This window comes from Orbicella franksi, chromosome 7 (assembly GCF_964199315.1).
Source record: "Orbicella franksi chromosome 7, jaOrbFran1.1, whole genome shotgun sequence".
NCBI classification, from domain to species: Eukaryota; Metazoa; Cnidaria; class Anthozoa; order Scleractinia; family Merulinidae; genus Orbicella; species Orbicella franksi.
In genome coordinates, this window is record NC_138151.1 from 4,463,432 (window position 1) to 4,480,948 (window position 17,517).

Consider the following 17,517-nt stretch of genomic DNA (forward strand, 5'->3'; position numbering starts at 1 on the left):
GCGCGGTCCGGATTTTCCTATCTCTGCGCTCGGTCGCGGTAACCCGCGCGCGATGTATCTGTGGAAAAGGTCAACAGTTATGAAAGTGATTTGAGAGAGAGGAAAATAAATAAGTTATTTCCCGGCTATGGTTGGTCCGTGTAGTGAAAAACTATGACCGAGGGCTTGAAAACGCCCTCGGTGACAGTTTTTCACCATACGGACCTCCCTACCGGTAAATAACACATATATTTTCACTTTAATAAGAATAACCGACGGTACTTAAATCCTTGTTGTGGTATCGCGACATTTCAATAAACGTGGTAAATTCAGCCAACATCACACCAAATCCCTGCAAGACGTCAACAGCATGCTCCTGGCGTCATGCTGAAATAATTGAACTACTAAGTACTACAGATTCTCCAAAAGTAAATTAACCACACTTTTAGACCTTTTGACTTTCTGACATGCGTAGGTGCAAGTGACATCGAAAACAAGACAGCAAAGAGCCTCTCTAAAGTTTACTGACGGCAAGTTTATCATGGTATAGTGTACAGTTTAATACAATCTACTCCGGCATATTTCAACAGCGCTAACCTAATGAATTTTGGCGTGACATCCAACGTTCGTTACAAAGCTAAATCACACGTAAAGAACTCAGTGAAACTTTCGTAATACGACATTTAGTTTTCCTCTTACGAAACAATAAGAGGACAGTGTTCCAATCGCTACGATCTTGAAGATCTTTTTCTTAAGAGGACGATGAATATGATGCATGCATCGGAGGAAAATATCACACATTTCCAAAAGTTAGTACGTTCTTTTGCCCCGTGTAATAAGCCAGGGTCCCAGGCCTCTCAGTCTAAAGTGCTGACTGTCTTACTTCGGAAAACAAACTCCAGGTGTTTCTCTTTTAGCTTGCGGAACTGGCGGTTTCGACAACATTCTTCTCGCGTCTTCCCCTTCGCCGCTCTTTTCGCGCCACAAAAGCCTACTGAAAAATCCCACATAAATCGCCCGCGTCGCAAGTTATTTCTCTCTTTGAAAAAGCCCTGGAACCCGATTTTTTCAGTCTAGGCTGAACTTGAGCTCTGGATCCCTGGAGCCTTTTGGGACACTGAGAAGTGCGTGCGTTTCTGTTCTAAATTTCAAAGTTCGTTTAAAATATGCGGACAAATTTATAAGGAATTTTACACTGGCAACTTGCTAAACAGTTTGTTTACGATATATGCGTTAAAAATTGCAGCATATTTCCTTACATACAATGTTTCGTTTACGAGTAAACCTTACGAGTGAAACAAAATGTGCACCGATGTCTAAACTAATACTCAAAATGTGTCTTGATACGCTGACACAACATTTTACACGCGATAGCATAGTGACTTAAGTTTCACCAGCGACTAGGAACAACAGTTTCATCAACACCACAGTAGTAATAAAAACATTTAGCGCTAACTCTTTGACTGAAACATGTCAAATCCACAAAATTTCCACTTGGTGTTGCCACTTGATTCGCCTGTCCTGAACAAAACAGGCAAACTGGACAGCAGTCTCTCCACTACGTCTTTCCGACGTTCCTTGAACTGCCGGGACAAATGGTCTCGTATCTCTCCACTTGTGGCACCAGAAGGGCACAGCTGCAGGTAGGAACAAATTATGCCAACCAGCACAAGCTCCTCGCCAGAGAGGCGGACCAGAGTGGGTCCAAGCTCCACGGGCCCATAACTGGCCATTCCAGCTGACAGCCAATTTTGATACTGAGCATTGTAATCTTGTTGATAAACTGACCAATCAGCAGGGAGCTGCTCGGTCACTTGCATGTCATGTTCTATCAAAGGTTTGTGATCAGCCACTTCTTTATAATCATCTTTGCCTGGAAGTTGTTCGTTCGCTTGTTCATCATTTTCATTCAAAGGTTTGTGATCAGCCACTTCTTTATAATCATCTCTGCCTGAAAACTGCTCGCTCGCTTGTTCATCATTTTCATTCAAAGGTTTGTAATCAGCCACTTCTTTATAATCATCTCTGCCTGCAAGCTGCTCGTGCATTTGCTCAACACTTTCATTGGCAGGACTGTGAGTGACTACTTCTTTATAATCATCTTCGCTGTCCTCATCCATGTCGTCAATAACTTCAAACTGTTCGTCATCTATTTGTACAAATCTCCCACATCCTTCCTCTTCATCGTCCTCCTCTGCTTGGTTCTCTTCTTCCATTGCATCCTCTTCTTCTAGTTTCTCTCCTTCCACGGACTTGTCTCCTCCGCCCTCTGACCTCACTCCGTCTTCTGGTGGCTCGTCTTCTTCAACAGGTGCCCCTTTTACTTCGGTTGGCTTCTCATCTTCTTTCACTGCAGTTCCAAGTGCGTTGCTCTCTTCAGCGGCCTTTTCTGTTAATTCAAAGTTTTCATTCTGAATAGGAACACCTTCACTCTGGAAATCACCATCTTCAACCTTCACCTGATGCTCAGTTTGACTCAGTAGAGAACTATGTCCTTTGCAGCTTACGTCTCCGCTGTCTGCTTCTTTTTCACCAAGTTGCTCGCCACTCTCTTCTTTACCAACTTCATTATGATTTTCTGTAATTTGCTCAACTTTCCTGCTATCATCATCTTCCATAATTTCCTCCTTTATCTCTTCTGCATCATTTTTCGTAACATTTTCATGTTTTATTGCTACTTCATCTGTTGCCGTTTGACGATCATTGCTTAACTCGACCACAATTTGCAGTTCCGACGGTTGGTCGGATGTTAAAGTCTGCAATCAAAGAGAAGAGTTCAGTTTTTGGTTATGAAAGTGGCCTCTGGGCCCGTTAACAAGGGTGGCAAAGGTGTATGCAAAAGCGTCCATGAAAGTTATTCTACAGGTAAGAAGTTATCAAGGGGAACTCGTATCCAAGGACTATTGACGAAGGCATTAGATGTACTTTGAGTAAAAGCGTTGATCACTGATAGCTACATGTAGCAAACAAACTGCTGGTTGCAGAATGAAATTTATGTGGAAATTGGTGACTAGGCAAGGGTAGGCTATTCAACAATGTGATTCCGATACTGCTTTTTGACCAACACAGGGCACCAGCAACATTCTAAACTCCTTTAGAGAGTTCTCACGAGGTTGAATACATTGTACAAAATGTATCTTCAGATCTGTAGTGATACTTGCCGTCTATCTATGGTGAATATAATCTGACTCGGTAGTATTGTAAATTACCTTGTTTTAAAGTAACATGGTATTTATCTCAAACGTATAGAGGGATGATTGCAATTACAGCTTTTTCCTATGCTTACCTCTAGATCAGAGAGTAGCTTTGTATCTTTTATGTTCTGCTTTATGTACTGTACAGCTTGCTGCAGGCGAATGATCTGATAGCGGTAAAAAGAATGAACAATGAATAAGCCAGTGAAAACAATGAAGTGAATATAGTATAGTTTATCTCCTTCTATACATCTGAACCTCAATAGTGATCAAGGTCTCCAGTAACTCCTAATTTAGGAGAGGTATTTCCTTGATGCACCACCACTAAATCATAAGATATCAACAGAGGAGTTTAACTCCACTTTCTGTAATAAGAAGCAACCAGGAATCAGCCAGGAGCGTTGCTGCTACTCAGTACGAGATGCTAATCTATTGCAGGTCACCTTGCCTAGAGAAAACTTGGCAATACTTCAACCCAAAATTCAATTCTATTAACTTAAAATTAGACTACCATGTTTCTCTTAAGCAACCAATGAGAACAGCATCAGGTTCTACACATGAGACTGAAATACAGCATTGTACCTCTTGATCTTTCTCTTTCAACCTTTCACCATACTGTTGTCTAGCCACATCAGCTTGGTACTGGTAGCTTTGCATGGACCACATTAGGTTGGTGTTTTGCTCAGCAATTCCCTTGAAGCTTTCAACTTGAGTACGCAACTTCTCATTCTCTAACCTGAGAGCATCAGTGGGGTCTGCATCAGATTCTGCAAGATAAGTAAAATAAACAATTAAAATTAAAACAGATGTAGATTCTACTTTAAAGGTGATATCCCGACTTTCATAATTTTGCTTCTTTTACCCTGGGAACAATATTGTGGAAAAAAGATAGAAGGCATGTCCAGGCCATGAGTTTTAACATAATTTTAAATTCAAAGGAGTGAAACACATCCCAAAGTGGCTCTTTCAAACTTAAGACACTTGAATGGTAGAGAATGAGCCAAATGATAAGCCTCCACAAACAAATACTGAAAACCAGTTAGAGACATTTGTGATTAGGTCTACAGCAAGAGTACCTGGCTCATGACCCTGACTTGTTTTGAGGTCAATGAAATAACCAGGGCAAATAAGCCATTTTTATGTCAAACAATTCTTGGGTGGAACAGGAAAAGCAAACTTTGAGTTAAAGTTGGCAGTGACGTACTGGACCCATCATGCAAGGGCATGATAACCGTGAAAGTGATCTGTGATAATCAAGGAAAGATTACTCAGAATAATTAAAGAAAACCAAAGAAAATTGAACAACACACAGAAGCAGACTCGAAGCAGCAGGTGGTGCTGAAGAAACAGGGAGTTTTTTGTGTACGGACATCATCCTCTGGAAGACATTCTTGGTTACACATTCAGCAGGTTAAAAAGACTTCTACAACCATATGGCTTTAACAATGGGTATGTAACACAAAAAAACATATGGAGGTCCCATAAGATGATCCCAGGCTTTCCATCAAGTGGATATAAGAAGATACAAAAGGAGTGTGTCCAAAGCCTTGTTCAATGAACCTAACAGCTATGAGAAGATTGACTGAGAAATGGGGATGTAAGAACCAGAGCCCAGAGGGCCTCACCTCAAGCGAGGTCCATGGGCAAGAAGCTTTGTCCTGATAATAAAGTGTTGGCAGCTACAGTGTATCAGTGGACTACTTAACTATCACACAACTATCTAGTCTCTGAATGTCAATATGCTCTATCTGCAAATAACAAGTTTAGATGTCTGCACTCAGGTTATGGGAAATCTTACCTGGAGAGACATTAAGTAAAGATGCACGCTGAACACAATTCTCTCTGCAACTTTCCCTATTTAGCTGCGAATTCATAACAAATCATTGCATACTGCATGGCAACCTTATACTGTTACCTGGAGCCTGAGCATCACAACGTGGTTTCTTGGCCTTCGAAGGTTGCAAACTTTCCTCTTGTTCAGGTCTTTTTTCTTCTGCCATTTGCAGTGCTGGCTGCTCAATCAGCCCGCCGAGGTTTGGCACCTCATCATCCAAGTCCATACCTACCTCCTCACGATTCTGGATCTCAGCCTCTTGGGCTGATCTGATTTCCTGGGAAATGGCACACAATGACATCAGTGAGAACTGCTGTGAACTCCTTACCTTTGAATCCATCCAGTTTCCTTGAAATGCCAACTTATCACCAATGGATCTTTTTTGGGGGGTAGGATTTGAAGAGGGGATACTGAGAGCAGAAAGTGGTGGCGTAAATGGCAAGCCTTCTGCAACCTACCACATTACTGGAGTTCAGAACGAACTGTAACTAATACTTACCACGATGGATTATGAAATACAAAGACTGTGTATCTTGAAAAGTGTTAAATTTGTGATCAAAATTCACATATTCCACATCGGGTATATGCAGACAGATGGTGTGTGAGGGCTTCCTGATCTGAGGTTTTATGTCAAGGAGTCCACAAGTAAATGCTTTCAGGGCTTTTTTTGCTAGTTGTTTTTATCATGCATCTATTTTAGCTCTTTCTTGTTTCTTCAATTATTCACGAGATTAGAGGTCACTTATGGGTTATTTTCCACTGGCTGAGTGAAATAAAAAAAAGTGGAACATGTTTTTGTCACACACCACTCGGGCTTATGGCTGGGATAAAGGTCACATGATGCCAAAGATGAGGACTTGTTCTTGTTGCTGTCCACCATTGTCCGATGTTATCAAAGCTATTTGCACAATAATTTTTGCATCTGTTTACTTGGGTTTTGATGTGAGCTCTTCACTGAGACATTTACAGAGAATCTTGACATTCGAGGAGGAGTTTTCAACCCATTGAGCATCTTGAACGCAACAAGAGCCCAAGTATGCAACCTTGCAATTGTTTGAGGTAAGATACTCAAGAAGCTGATGATGATTGGGAGCAAGTACTGATAGTGGAGGGGCTAGTGAATGTGAAAATTTTATGCCTACAAGATGAAACCTCTAGAAGAAGACTGTCAGACTACATCATGTTACCACAATCCATCATTCATGAAGAGACAAATGGCAAACATAACATGGTTTCTTAGTGTAAGTAAATCATGTTCTGCAACAAACCTTAACCCTAACTATATAAATCATTCAATCACAAAAAGTACTGTAGCACTCATACATTTTTTACAAATTTGTCGTAGCGTGCTTTTTCAAGGGTGCTTATTAAAAGGCATTTTGAACACACTTTTATACAAAAACAATTGCAACAACAACCAAAACTTGGTTTGAAATGTCAATGTCAAAATTTCTAAGCCTCTTCAAAACAGTGACACTCTTTAAGCTCAAGCATTTCAAATAAGCAATATACTGCTGTTCAGGGAAGCATTGCTACTTATTCAAGGGTGAGCGACACTCATTACATTGAGGACACTTGAGCCATCAACACCTCACACTTTTTGTATATTTTTTGTTGAATATAGATCGAGGGCTTGACATCTCTTGTAAAAGCTAACCTTTTGATGCCAATTGTTGATACTTTTCATGACTTTTAAATCCCTGATTCTATACACCTTATTCCAGAATGGCAGCTGTCTCAGACGATCTGGGTCAAGTAGCATGAGAGCAAGGCATCAAGGGCTGCGACTCAATGTTTACATAGTTACAGTAATATTTGTGGCACGATACTCGAAACATGCCTCAAAACTGTTGTGTTCCTGGGTGTACGATATAGTTTTACGAAAAGGATGGCGTTAAAATATCTTTCCATAAGTTCCCCAAAGACAGAGAGCTGGTCAGAAAATGGATAGTTGCCATATGGAGAGATATTGGCAAAGAGTTAAGAGTGACTGATCATACGAGGGTTTGCTCAAGACACTTGCAGGCCGTAAAAAAACCTTAAAACCGACAGCAGTGCTGTCTGTATTTTTCTTTGGAAGAAAGGCTCTCCGGTGAAGAGGAAGTCCCCGAAGAAAAGACGTCCTGTCAAGTGAAAAATTGTGGCGAAGGGATCAGAAACAAGTAACGTGAACACGGCAAATGAAAATATCAGTTCCACGTGCAAACTTGTGACAGCCGCCATTTTGGAATAAGGTGTATGGCCACAAAATACAATGTAGAAAAAAATGTTGAGTGTCCATTACTGTAATATTTTTGCCATCACATGGTGCATTTATTCTGGGGTGCCTCTGTCTTTCTGAATAAATACTGCTAATATGGTAATGTGTTACTCACATTTTTGATTACAGCATGCCACTGGGAAATGGTTTTTCTTTGTGCCTTAGTAAAAATGTCCCAAGCCTTCTTCTTAGTTGCTGCCTCAAATACTTTCCATACAGCATCACCTGAACAAAATATTAGTTTACCATTAATAACTAATCAGTTTGCCCAACTAGACAAGAGAATAATTGACACCAAATGTCAAAAAAATTAATGCTATACTGAGTTGTTCCAGGAAATATCCATACCCTTTACCTGATTTGACCCTGGCTTTCCCCACCCCACCCCACCCCACATCCCATCCTCCCCAATTCCTCTAGAAACTCAAACTGTGGTCTGTAATTTCCTTAAGAAAATTTACTTCTTGAGAGCAAAATGTTTGGCTTAAAACATAGATCTGAGGCTGGTGAGATCACTGCAATTTCCATGGGAATGATACATCTGCCAATCCAAATGTGAATGTTATTGCTTATGCCAACATGCAACCTACTTCCGCACAAAAAAGTAAACATGGGCTAAAAATTTTCTTCTTCAACTTTGTTTCCCTTTTCTAGAGCAGTGCTCTGATGTACTGCTCTGAAATACTTTCAAGACCATATACAACAATCTTGCTACATAATTTCACACAAAATGACCTCACAACTAATGACATTATGTCTATGATTATGATTTCATAAGACAATATTATGTGATATAACTTGGTGAGTTACTTAGAAATAATGGAAAACTAGGTCAGGTTAAATTAAGAGATAACTTACATTGCTGTTTGATTTCATTTGCTTGTTCCATTGCCTGTTTCTTTTGTTTCTCTACTTGCTCCTCATGTTCCTTCCGTTTGATGATCAACCGCTTGACAAAACTGTGAGTGGTGTTGAGCATTGAGTGGAAAACATTCACTGTAGAACGATTACATTCACCCCTTTCAAACCAATGAGCCATTGTCTCCAACGACTGAACTATAGAGGTGTCATGACGAAGGAGATCCAGAATTTGGAATGCATTCTGACGATTATAATACATCAAATTCAAATTCCTGTCTTCCTCCTTCTGGCCTGGCTTTTGTATGTTCATTGTTGTGTTATTTTTCAAATTGTTGTCATCATTTGTTTCTTGGTCATAATTAACATAAAAGCGACCAATTTTGTTTTTTCTGTCCCTTCCATCCCCAATGACCAAGATGTGCCCATTAAATTTAACTGCCTTCTCGACAGAATCGTGTTTGGAAAATCTTACTTGCCAAGTCCTAGCTTTGATATTGTTTCGAGCACTTTTGAACGTGATTTTCTCTATGGGTCCACAAACATTGAATACCTCCCTAACAATGAATTCATCAGCCAGCATGGGTAGGCCACCTATGGAAATTGAGCGGCATCCAGGCTGCCTGACGCCCAATGGCAGTACATCTGTATCATCTGATGGAGGCAACAGGTAGCAGTTTGGACGTAGCTGTGCATACCAAGGTATAGCTGTGTTGTCTCTCCTGCCATACTTGCTCTCAATTACACTAAGTTTCAGACCTTTTTCTTTTTCAAATGATTGAGAGATATTTTTTGAAGCAAGATAATTTCCTCTGTCAAACTCCTCTCTTCCACGCCTTTCACTGTGCCTTGAAGACTCCATCTCAGGGAATAAAGAGTGTAGAGAAATTTCATTATCCATAAGTCCATGAATCCTGCCTCGATCCTCATGACGATAATCTCCCCTATCGAAGTTGCAACTTTCAGCAGCTTCCCTCAATGACCTCTGTCCATGATCACTAGATAACATTAATTTTTGCTCTCTATCATAATAGTTATCAGGGAATTGCCTATTTCTATCTCCTCGGGTGTCTTGGTGATACAGCTCCCGATTCATGTTTTGTGTTCCTTGCACTTGTGGCATTCGTAATCGCCCCAGATTCTCCAGGAACTGTCGGGGATTCCCCAAGTCATTTCCAGCCACAGGCAACTGCAAAAGGTTCAAACCAGTCAGTTGATTGCCAAATGGTTGTCGTCTGTCCATCTTTTCAAGGTGCTGAAAGTCTCCAAACAATGAATCTGTCAAGTACTGAAGCAAAAATAAAATTATTTAAGCTTTACACTTAATCCACAAACGTGTGCATTTTCCCCAATCATCAGTGAAATTCTTAACGGACTAAAGCACTTCATCTTCAAACAAAAACATCTGTAATTATTCCAGAACCTTTAATCGTTTGCCTAAGTTTATCCTCTCTTTTCAAACACTCTCTATACATTACAACATTCTTGGAACCAATTTTTGACGTCTGGCAACCGGATGCGCACTGTTTCTAGAAACTAAAATCTGTGCTATGACTGTTATTGAGCAGAATGCATGGAAAACTTACAGCACATGCTCAACACTGTTTCAGAGCTACAGTGATAAAGTTCAAAGAAATCTGTTGCAAATAGCATCGCAACATCTTTAAAATGCAGTAAAGAAGGGTTCTACCTTGATCCTAAACTAAAAGGAGAATAATTCGTTGTTTTCCACACGCTTCTCACTCAGTTGCTCTCTTCAGCCGCCTCATGCTCCCCTCTTCTCCAGGTCTACCGAGAGGGTGTTGACTAACTATGGTGATGTTGGGTAGAAAAGTACCACAAAATTGAATTATTAAACTTTTAAACATACACGAAATAAAATAAACTCGTCCTATTAATATTCAATTGAATAAAATGATGCTGAAATTGCCTCTACTAATCGGAAGCTCAAACTGTGATAGCAAATTTGGTTCGAGTGGCATCTCCCGAGCCTACCCTACATAGTGGACGATGCCGAAAGGTCCAGGTCGTCGCTTCCTTGGCAAACATAGAACGCCTGACAAAAATCGTACTTTCCACGTATGACTTCTGTCACGCTGACAAGGCATTTATCGATATTTGTACCTCGGAATGGGTGATATGGCTGTACCAGTTGGCTCCAGTGGAGGTTAGTGAATTCTTGTAAGGTGCAGTTGGATACCAATATATCAATCCGCGCCAAAACTTTTTGAGAGAAGATTGGAAAACGCAGAAGGTATTCTTGGTCGATGAAACAATTCAAACAGTCAAGTAGTGTAAGTTCACTGCAAGACGTAAAAATTCCCGTTTTTGATAAGTTTTTCTTGTACTATGAAACGAAACTATCATAGGTACAGAATTTTCGTTTCAGTAGAACTTTACCGAAACATTTTGAGGTTCAAATTGTGAGCTTCACTTACATCAGATAATTTGAAATAATTATACATTAACTTATGCTGATTTCCATGACAACTGTAGGGCTTGGCCAATAATTTTGTATTCCATATAATATCTCTGCTTAACTGAAGCAATTGGGAGAAGTCTAGCTACAGTAAACACCTGCGTATAAGAACCTAGAATTTTTGGGTTCAGGCTGAATGGGTTCTTATATTTTGGGGTAGTTTTTCCGAACTCAGGCTGATTAGGTTCTTAGTAGGTTCTTATTTGTAGGAGTTGTCATAGTGATACCATTCAGAGAGCTACTACTAGTACTACACCAGTATAATTTTATACAGTATTCTATACTCTGTATTTAAAAGATTTTCAATTAAACAAATAATTTTCATGGTGTTTCTCAGAAATTTCACAATTTCTATCAATTAAAATCCAGTATTTTGGCTACAAAATAAGAGTGTTTTTTTGTATAAGAACCTACTGTTCTTTGCCAGCCTAAATAGGTTCTTATATATTTGGGTATTAAAATGCCCAATTTCAGCCTGTAGGTTCTTAAATCACTAGGTTCTTATACGCGGGTGTTTACTGTATATATGCTCTTATTTATTTTAGCCTAGACCTCAAACTTTATGCATTGTGCAAGTTGAAGATTATTTACTTTGTACCCAAATGCAAGCCTGCATGATGTTTTTAATCCTTTATGCATGGATTAATTATATTTTTCACAGTGGCTGAGTTGAAATGTGCAGTTCAATGTTATGCCTGGGGCAAGATTGGCCTTAATAGTGCAGTTGCCCAGCTTGCTCAACATAGTCCATCATTTAAGCTTGAAGAGGACAAGCCCTATTCTGAGGTATTATTAGTAACAGCAACTGGGCTGATCTTTTTCTTTCATTATTCCAATTAATTTACCTATAGGTAGCTAAATAAAATACAATTTAGTTAGCAAATTTGAAGGGTGAATTTGTTCTGCAAAGTACAAAGTCATGTTTTCAGTCAACACATTTAATTGTCTGTGAAGGTGCGGTGTGGTGTAATGGCGTCATGGTTAGTGCGCTGGACTTGGGATCAATCAGTCTGGGTTTGAGCCCTGGCTGGGGACATTGTGTTGTGTTCTTGGGCAAGACACTCTACTCTCACAGTGCCTATTTCCACCCAGTTGTATAAAAGGGTACCGGTGAATTTAAATTCAGGGGGTAACACTGTGATGGACAAGCATCCAATCCATAGGGAGTAGAAATACTCCTAGTCGCTTGATGCTACAAAAGCCAGAGATAAGCGCCGGCCTGATGGGCCACTTGGCTTTTATACCGACTTTACTATTTAATTGTCTTCACCATCATAAAAGATTTTATCAACTACTCAGCAAAATATTTGCTAGGAGTGGATGTCCACTTTTTATTGTATCTTATTCCAAAATCAAGCTCTTGTTTTGTTTTTGTCTTGTTTTCTTATGTTCTGTCTCCTGGAGAGTTGATTTTGTTATAAAAATTATTTCAATCTATCTTCAACAGTTTTGGATGGGAACACATCCAAATGGACCATCAACAGTGCTAGGTGGAGAAAAGGAGACGTTTTTGTCTGACTGGATTGATGCAAACTTAGATGTTCTAGGACCCACCGTAAAAGAGACCTTTGATGGCAAACTTCCATTCCTGTTCAAAGTGTTATCAGTCAACAAGGCATTATCAATTCAAGCACATCCAAACAAATCTCATGCAACTGTTCTTCATAAAGAGAGACCTGAAATATACAAAGATCCTAACCATAAACCAGAGATGGCCATTGGTAAGAATCGTAGTGATAGACCATTCTACAGTTGTCTGCTCAGTGCTGGCCTTTGAATGGCAGCAAGGCTGGAGGTGACCCTTGTTTTGATAAAGACCACTTAGCTTTTGTTGTGTAAATCAAGTTCTTCTAAATGCTAACAAGTTTACATTTATAATACATAACAGAGCTTGACATTGCAACCACTAGGGTCACCAATGCGACCAAATTTTTTGCACCGGTGACTAACTTTTCACGCTTTTCACTAAAATACTTCTGCTAGCAACTAAATCTGAAAATTAGAAGCCAGCTGGCCCCAAGGTTTTTCCTGAAGTCAAACCCTGAACATGAACAGCAGATTGAGAGGTTTGTATCAAGCAACGTCACTTCCAGCCTGGCTTGCATTCATCGGCCAGGTAACTGAACACTGTAACATCTGTAAAGAGGCGTGTTACAGTTTCAGTAATCAAGGTACCTGATCATGTAGCTACTCTGTAGAGCTTATTATCGAAATTTCATGGTCTATCTTGATAAGCATCAGACAGCAGTTTAGCGTACTTGTCTAATAATTCATTTTCTTTTAATTCAAAACAGCTTTGACACCATTTGAAGGCCTTTGTGGTTTTCGACCACTGACTGAAATCCAGAAATTTGTAAATACAGTTCCAGAATTTGCTGAAGTCATTGGACAAGATGCTGCCAATGCCCTTGCAAGTGGTTCAGGTTTGTGGAAGCTTGTTTTGTTTTACAATGGGGACCACAGGAAAACTTTAAGTCAGAGGATTTTTTGAGAAGTTAGTCTCGCGTGCTGTTGGAAAATTAGCACTAGACAGTTGCTATCATGTACTCTACCAACGGAAGTACAGCTAAACCTCCGCACAACAGCCACCTTTGGGACAGAGAAAAGTGGCCATTTAATACAGAGGTGACCATTACGGGGAGGTAGGGATGTAACATGACAACCTGTTTTTTCACGTAAACTGCTTATTGTAGCATATAAATACACAACACAATCAAATTATGTCAATTAAACAGAAACCAAATAGAAACAGAGACCAACAACATGTGGAATAGATCAAATTTTGTGACATTTTACAATAAAAATAGGTTTTTTATACACCATTCACCAGCCAGCTGTGATTAACTGGCCGTTGTCAAGTGGTTATTTTAGCAATTGGAATGCGCTTTAAAGGCCATTGCCATTGTGGAGAGGAGGCCATTGTAGAGAGGTTAAGATAAGTGAATGTCCACTGGGACATAAAAAAGTGGCCGTTTTAGAGAGATGGCTGTCATAGAGAGGTGGCCATTAGTGGAGGTTCAACTTTAAACAGGTTGTCTTATGATCATTTTCTCAATTGTTTTTTGACAGATTCCCTAGCCCTGAAGAAAGCTTTCGCAGCTCTCATGACAAGCAACCCAGATATTGTCTCTCAACAGCTTAATCAACTCTTGGAGAGACTTAGAGAGAAGAAATCTTCGGGTCATGACATCTCTGATCAGTGCGGAGACTTAGTCTTGAGATTGAACAGCCAATTCCCAGGAGATGTTGGTTGTTTTTGTATTTATTTTCTAAATCATATTGTCCTTCAACCTGGTGAAGCAATGTTTCTGGGTCCAAATCTGCCCCATGCATACCTGGCAGGAGGTAATGAATGTTACAAGTTAAAAATTACTTAGTTTTAATTTCCTAGTTAATGCAGGTTATTATTTTGGTAACACACAAAAGATAATTCCATAACATCTGCGATCAAGGCTTGAATCCTTAATGCAAATAATTTAGATCCCTGACACCTGTTTACAAGGCTACATACTCGTGAAGCCTCAAGCAGGATCATCACATCTTTGTTTATTACTTTGTGTAATTGTTGGGCCTAATATTAGTCATACCTTTCCTTGACCCTATCAGTCCATCTGTATATTACTACGATTATCAGTTGAATAAAGCGCAACAAAAGTTTGGTCACCAGGTTTTAACATGAAAATTTTGTTGTTGCCACGGGGAACTGGCTCTGTTTCTGGTGGAAACTTGTCAGTCTTTGACGTCATTGGCAACAAAGTACACGAAATTGTAGGCGATGTGACAGGCAATGTTACTAATGGCAATGAGGAAAGTTGCCCGTGACAATGCTAATTTTAAGTTTAAAACTTTGTGACAAAACTCACATGGTGCCTTACTCAACTGATAATCGTAGTACATTGTTGTTACATTTATTCATGACTTTAAAATAACTATTGCTGTGGACTTTCAATTTCCCTTGTGATTGTCTCTGGTCCCTGCATATTCTTCACATCTGGCTTTTGAGCATTGTGGACTTTTTCCCCTCCAATCTTGGCTTTTGCAACCCAACTGGTGAGCAAGTTTACCACTAACAGCTGCAAGAAATTACTATTTTATGCAATTTTATTATTTTGTTAACTAGATCTTTAGATTTATTGTATTTGTATACTTTTTTTAACTTTTTTAGACTTAACCATTTTTAGCTACTGTATTCTACAATTTTTACTCAGGATCAGTCTGAGCAGCCTTATTATTATTATAAGTATTTGTTTAGTAATATAAAGTCCCCATTCTCTTCCGCATGTCAATATTCATTTACTGAATTTTCAGATTGCATGGAATGTATGGCATGTAGTGACAATGTTGTCCGGGCTGGACTGACACCAAAATTTAAAGATGTGGAGACCCTCTGTGAAATGTTGGATTACAAGTGCGGCACTAAAGAGGAAAACATATTTCCTTGTCACCCTGACCCAAGTGATCCATACGTCACAATTTATGATCCCCCTGTACTGGACTTTGCTGTTGCTAGAATTCAGGTAAGTTGACAGCAGTATCCAAAATTATCTGTGTCATGAACTTTCTGCTGTAAAGTATTTAGCCCTTTCCTTCCCTCTTTACTAAGATCACTTCCTCCAAGTACACGTAAGTATGACTTTTGAGTTAAGTCAAGCACTTGTGCCAGGAAACTTTAGTATTCCACTATCACCTAAATTAGACCAGTTTGATGCATACTAGTTACATGCAATGCGACAGGTGATGCACAGCTGTTGATATTGTTACCAGTGGCAATGAGGAAAGTTGCCCGTGACAACAATGTAATTTTAAGGCCAAAACTTCGTCACCAAACTTACATTGTGCATTGTACAAGAGCAAATAAAGGAATATGTAATGCTTTTAAGTGGTATACCATGAGAGAGCATTGCTGAACTATTTCATACCTTACCATAGAAAATACAGTGGCCAACACAATCAGAGAGACATAAGTGTGGCGCATGATGGGAAGGTTGGATGCAATACCCTTGACTATACAATGGCTTTCCTGTATTCTGATTGGTAGTATTTTCTATAGCATGGTGTCAATGAGCAGAGGGCACCTAATATACTGCTATAACCACAAATGGGAATGTTTTTCTCTTGGATTTGGACATAACAAAATAATTACAACTCTGAAGATTTTCTCTTAACTTTATGTTTTGTTTCAAAATAGATTTTATTACTCGTCCCCATATCCCCAGCCATCAAAGTTATAGATGCCATCTTTCCCTTCCAAGCATTGGAAATTAAGTAGCTTCTTAAAATTGACTTAACTTTCTGTGTTGTTTTCAGATTCCCACAAGCTGTCCACTATATAAGTTTCAAGCATTAAATGGACCAAGCATAGCCTTGTTGATATCTGGTTCTGGTTCTATAGAAAACACTGCAAACACTATTCCTGCAACACGAGGAACTGTGCTATTTATTCCAGCAAACACAAGTTTTGATTTCAAATGTAATGGCCAAGACACTGAAATCTATCGAGCTTTCTGTGTAGTGTGAGCTCTCACAAACAATAATCTATCTGCCATGGAAACTACACACTGGTAATAAGCTAACCAAAGGGTTTTCCATTTTTTATTTTTGTTTTAATAATTTTTTAAAGTTATGTTTAAATGGTATCAACTTGAAACCTGTGCATTATAAATTAACTTATTACCTTCTCAGTGTAGGGGGACCAAGAAAGCTACATAAAATCTTGTAAACTTAACTTAACAAAATAATTAATAATAATTCTTTTTTCAATTTAGAAACCTTCAAAAAGGTCATCATTTAGGATTTCCCACTGTTTGAGAAAAGAGCTAGATATATATATATATATGTTGATATTCAAATTATTTTAGATAACTTTAAATAGTGTATTGTTGGCGCAATAAATTTAATAAAAGGCAGGAAGTACAAGGATCAACTTACATTTAATTATATTTTCTCACCTCGCACTAGTTTTTGTGCATACGTAATAATATTATGTATGTAATAATTATTTTCTGGTTATTAATTACTTGCTGAGGGTTCATGTCCTAAATACAAAATATTTTGTATTCCAACAACTGGATTTTCTGGCTACGTTTTCACAATATACAACACTTTCGCGTAGTATATACCACGGAATATCCCATGAGTCACTTGTATTTTCTTGGTATGCAAACCAGCCTTTCAGTTGCAGGGTCAGAGCAGCTGTTCATCATTGATACATGTCCAAAATGAATTGACTGTGAAGGCCTGGGAGAAAGCCACAGGGGGACAAGGCAAATACAAGGTCCTGGGGTAGATGCAAAAAGCATTTTTAAAAACTGAAGAGGACCTGCTAGAGGTTTTCAGGATATGGTGGGAGATTTAGGTAAAAAAAAATAACACAATACAGGATATTTGGGTAAAAATTAATAAATATGGGATATTTCGATCAGATAAGTTGAAATATGAAGTAGGAAAATTGGTAATTTTTACAACTGGAGTTGATGGGATTTGGGATGAGGGGCACTCATATATATTCACCCCCCCCCCCCCCCCCACCCCTAGTAATGGGGCCTCTCTGAATAAAAAAACTTCTAGCACTCAGTCTCCCCACAACTTTTGCATTAACTGTTTCTCAAAACTGGTTATGAAACAGTAATAAGAAGAGAAAAATCATCTTGTAACATTTTGCAAACGAGTTCTGTAGCTGTAGTACTGAAGCCAACTGTGGCGTGAAGGTCATCACGGTTCTCACCCTTCCCCAACCCCTTCCGGGATCCTTCCCCAGGTTTCCTGCAAATGTAAAAACTAGCCAATCAGATACGCCAACGTACGCGCGTGCTTGGGGCCTTGATCCGCAATTATCTGTCCAAGAACACTCTCAAACTGAAGAATTAATACCCCGTCATCCTTCTAAAAGCTTGACACAATAATTTTTACGACC

At 39.2% G+C, this 17,517-nt stretch overlaps 2 protein-coding genes across 2 annotated transcripts; one reads left to right on the plus strand and one right to left on the minus strand.

The window, feature by feature from the left end:
- Positions 1-486: 486 nt before the first annotated feature.
- Positions 487-9,911, minus strand: LOC145491693 (uncharacterized). The gene is made up of 7 exons (XM_081470931.1): positions 9,816-9,911; positions 8,126-9,413; positions 7,383-7,492; positions 5,089-5,284; positions 3,756-3,940; positions 3,266-3,340; positions 487-2,735 (listed from the first exon to the last, which is right to left on the minus strand). The coding sequence occupies exons 2-7, from the start codon at positions 9,366-9,368 to the stop codon at positions 1,431-1,433; spliced, it is 3,114 nt and encodes a 1,037-aa protein (XP_081327057.1). The 5' UTR covers positions 9,369-9,413; positions 9,816-9,911; the 3' UTR covers positions 487-1,430.
- Positions 9,912-10,171: 260 nt separating this feature from the next.
- Positions 10,172-16,518, plus strand: LOC145491700 (mannose-6-phosphate isomerase-like). Its single transcript, XM_081470942.1, has 7 exons — positions 10,172-10,292; positions 11,266-11,390; positions 12,052-12,325; positions 12,899-13,027; positions 13,674-13,949; positions 14,913-15,121; positions 15,912-16,518. Exons 1-7 carry the CDS (start codon positions 10,256-10,258, stop codon positions 16,119-16,121), a joined length of 1,260 nt encoding a protein of 419 aa, XP_081327068.1. The 5' UTR covers positions 10,172-10,255; the 3' UTR covers positions 16,122-16,518.
- The last annotated feature ends 999 nt before the right edge of the window (positions 16,519-17,517 follow it).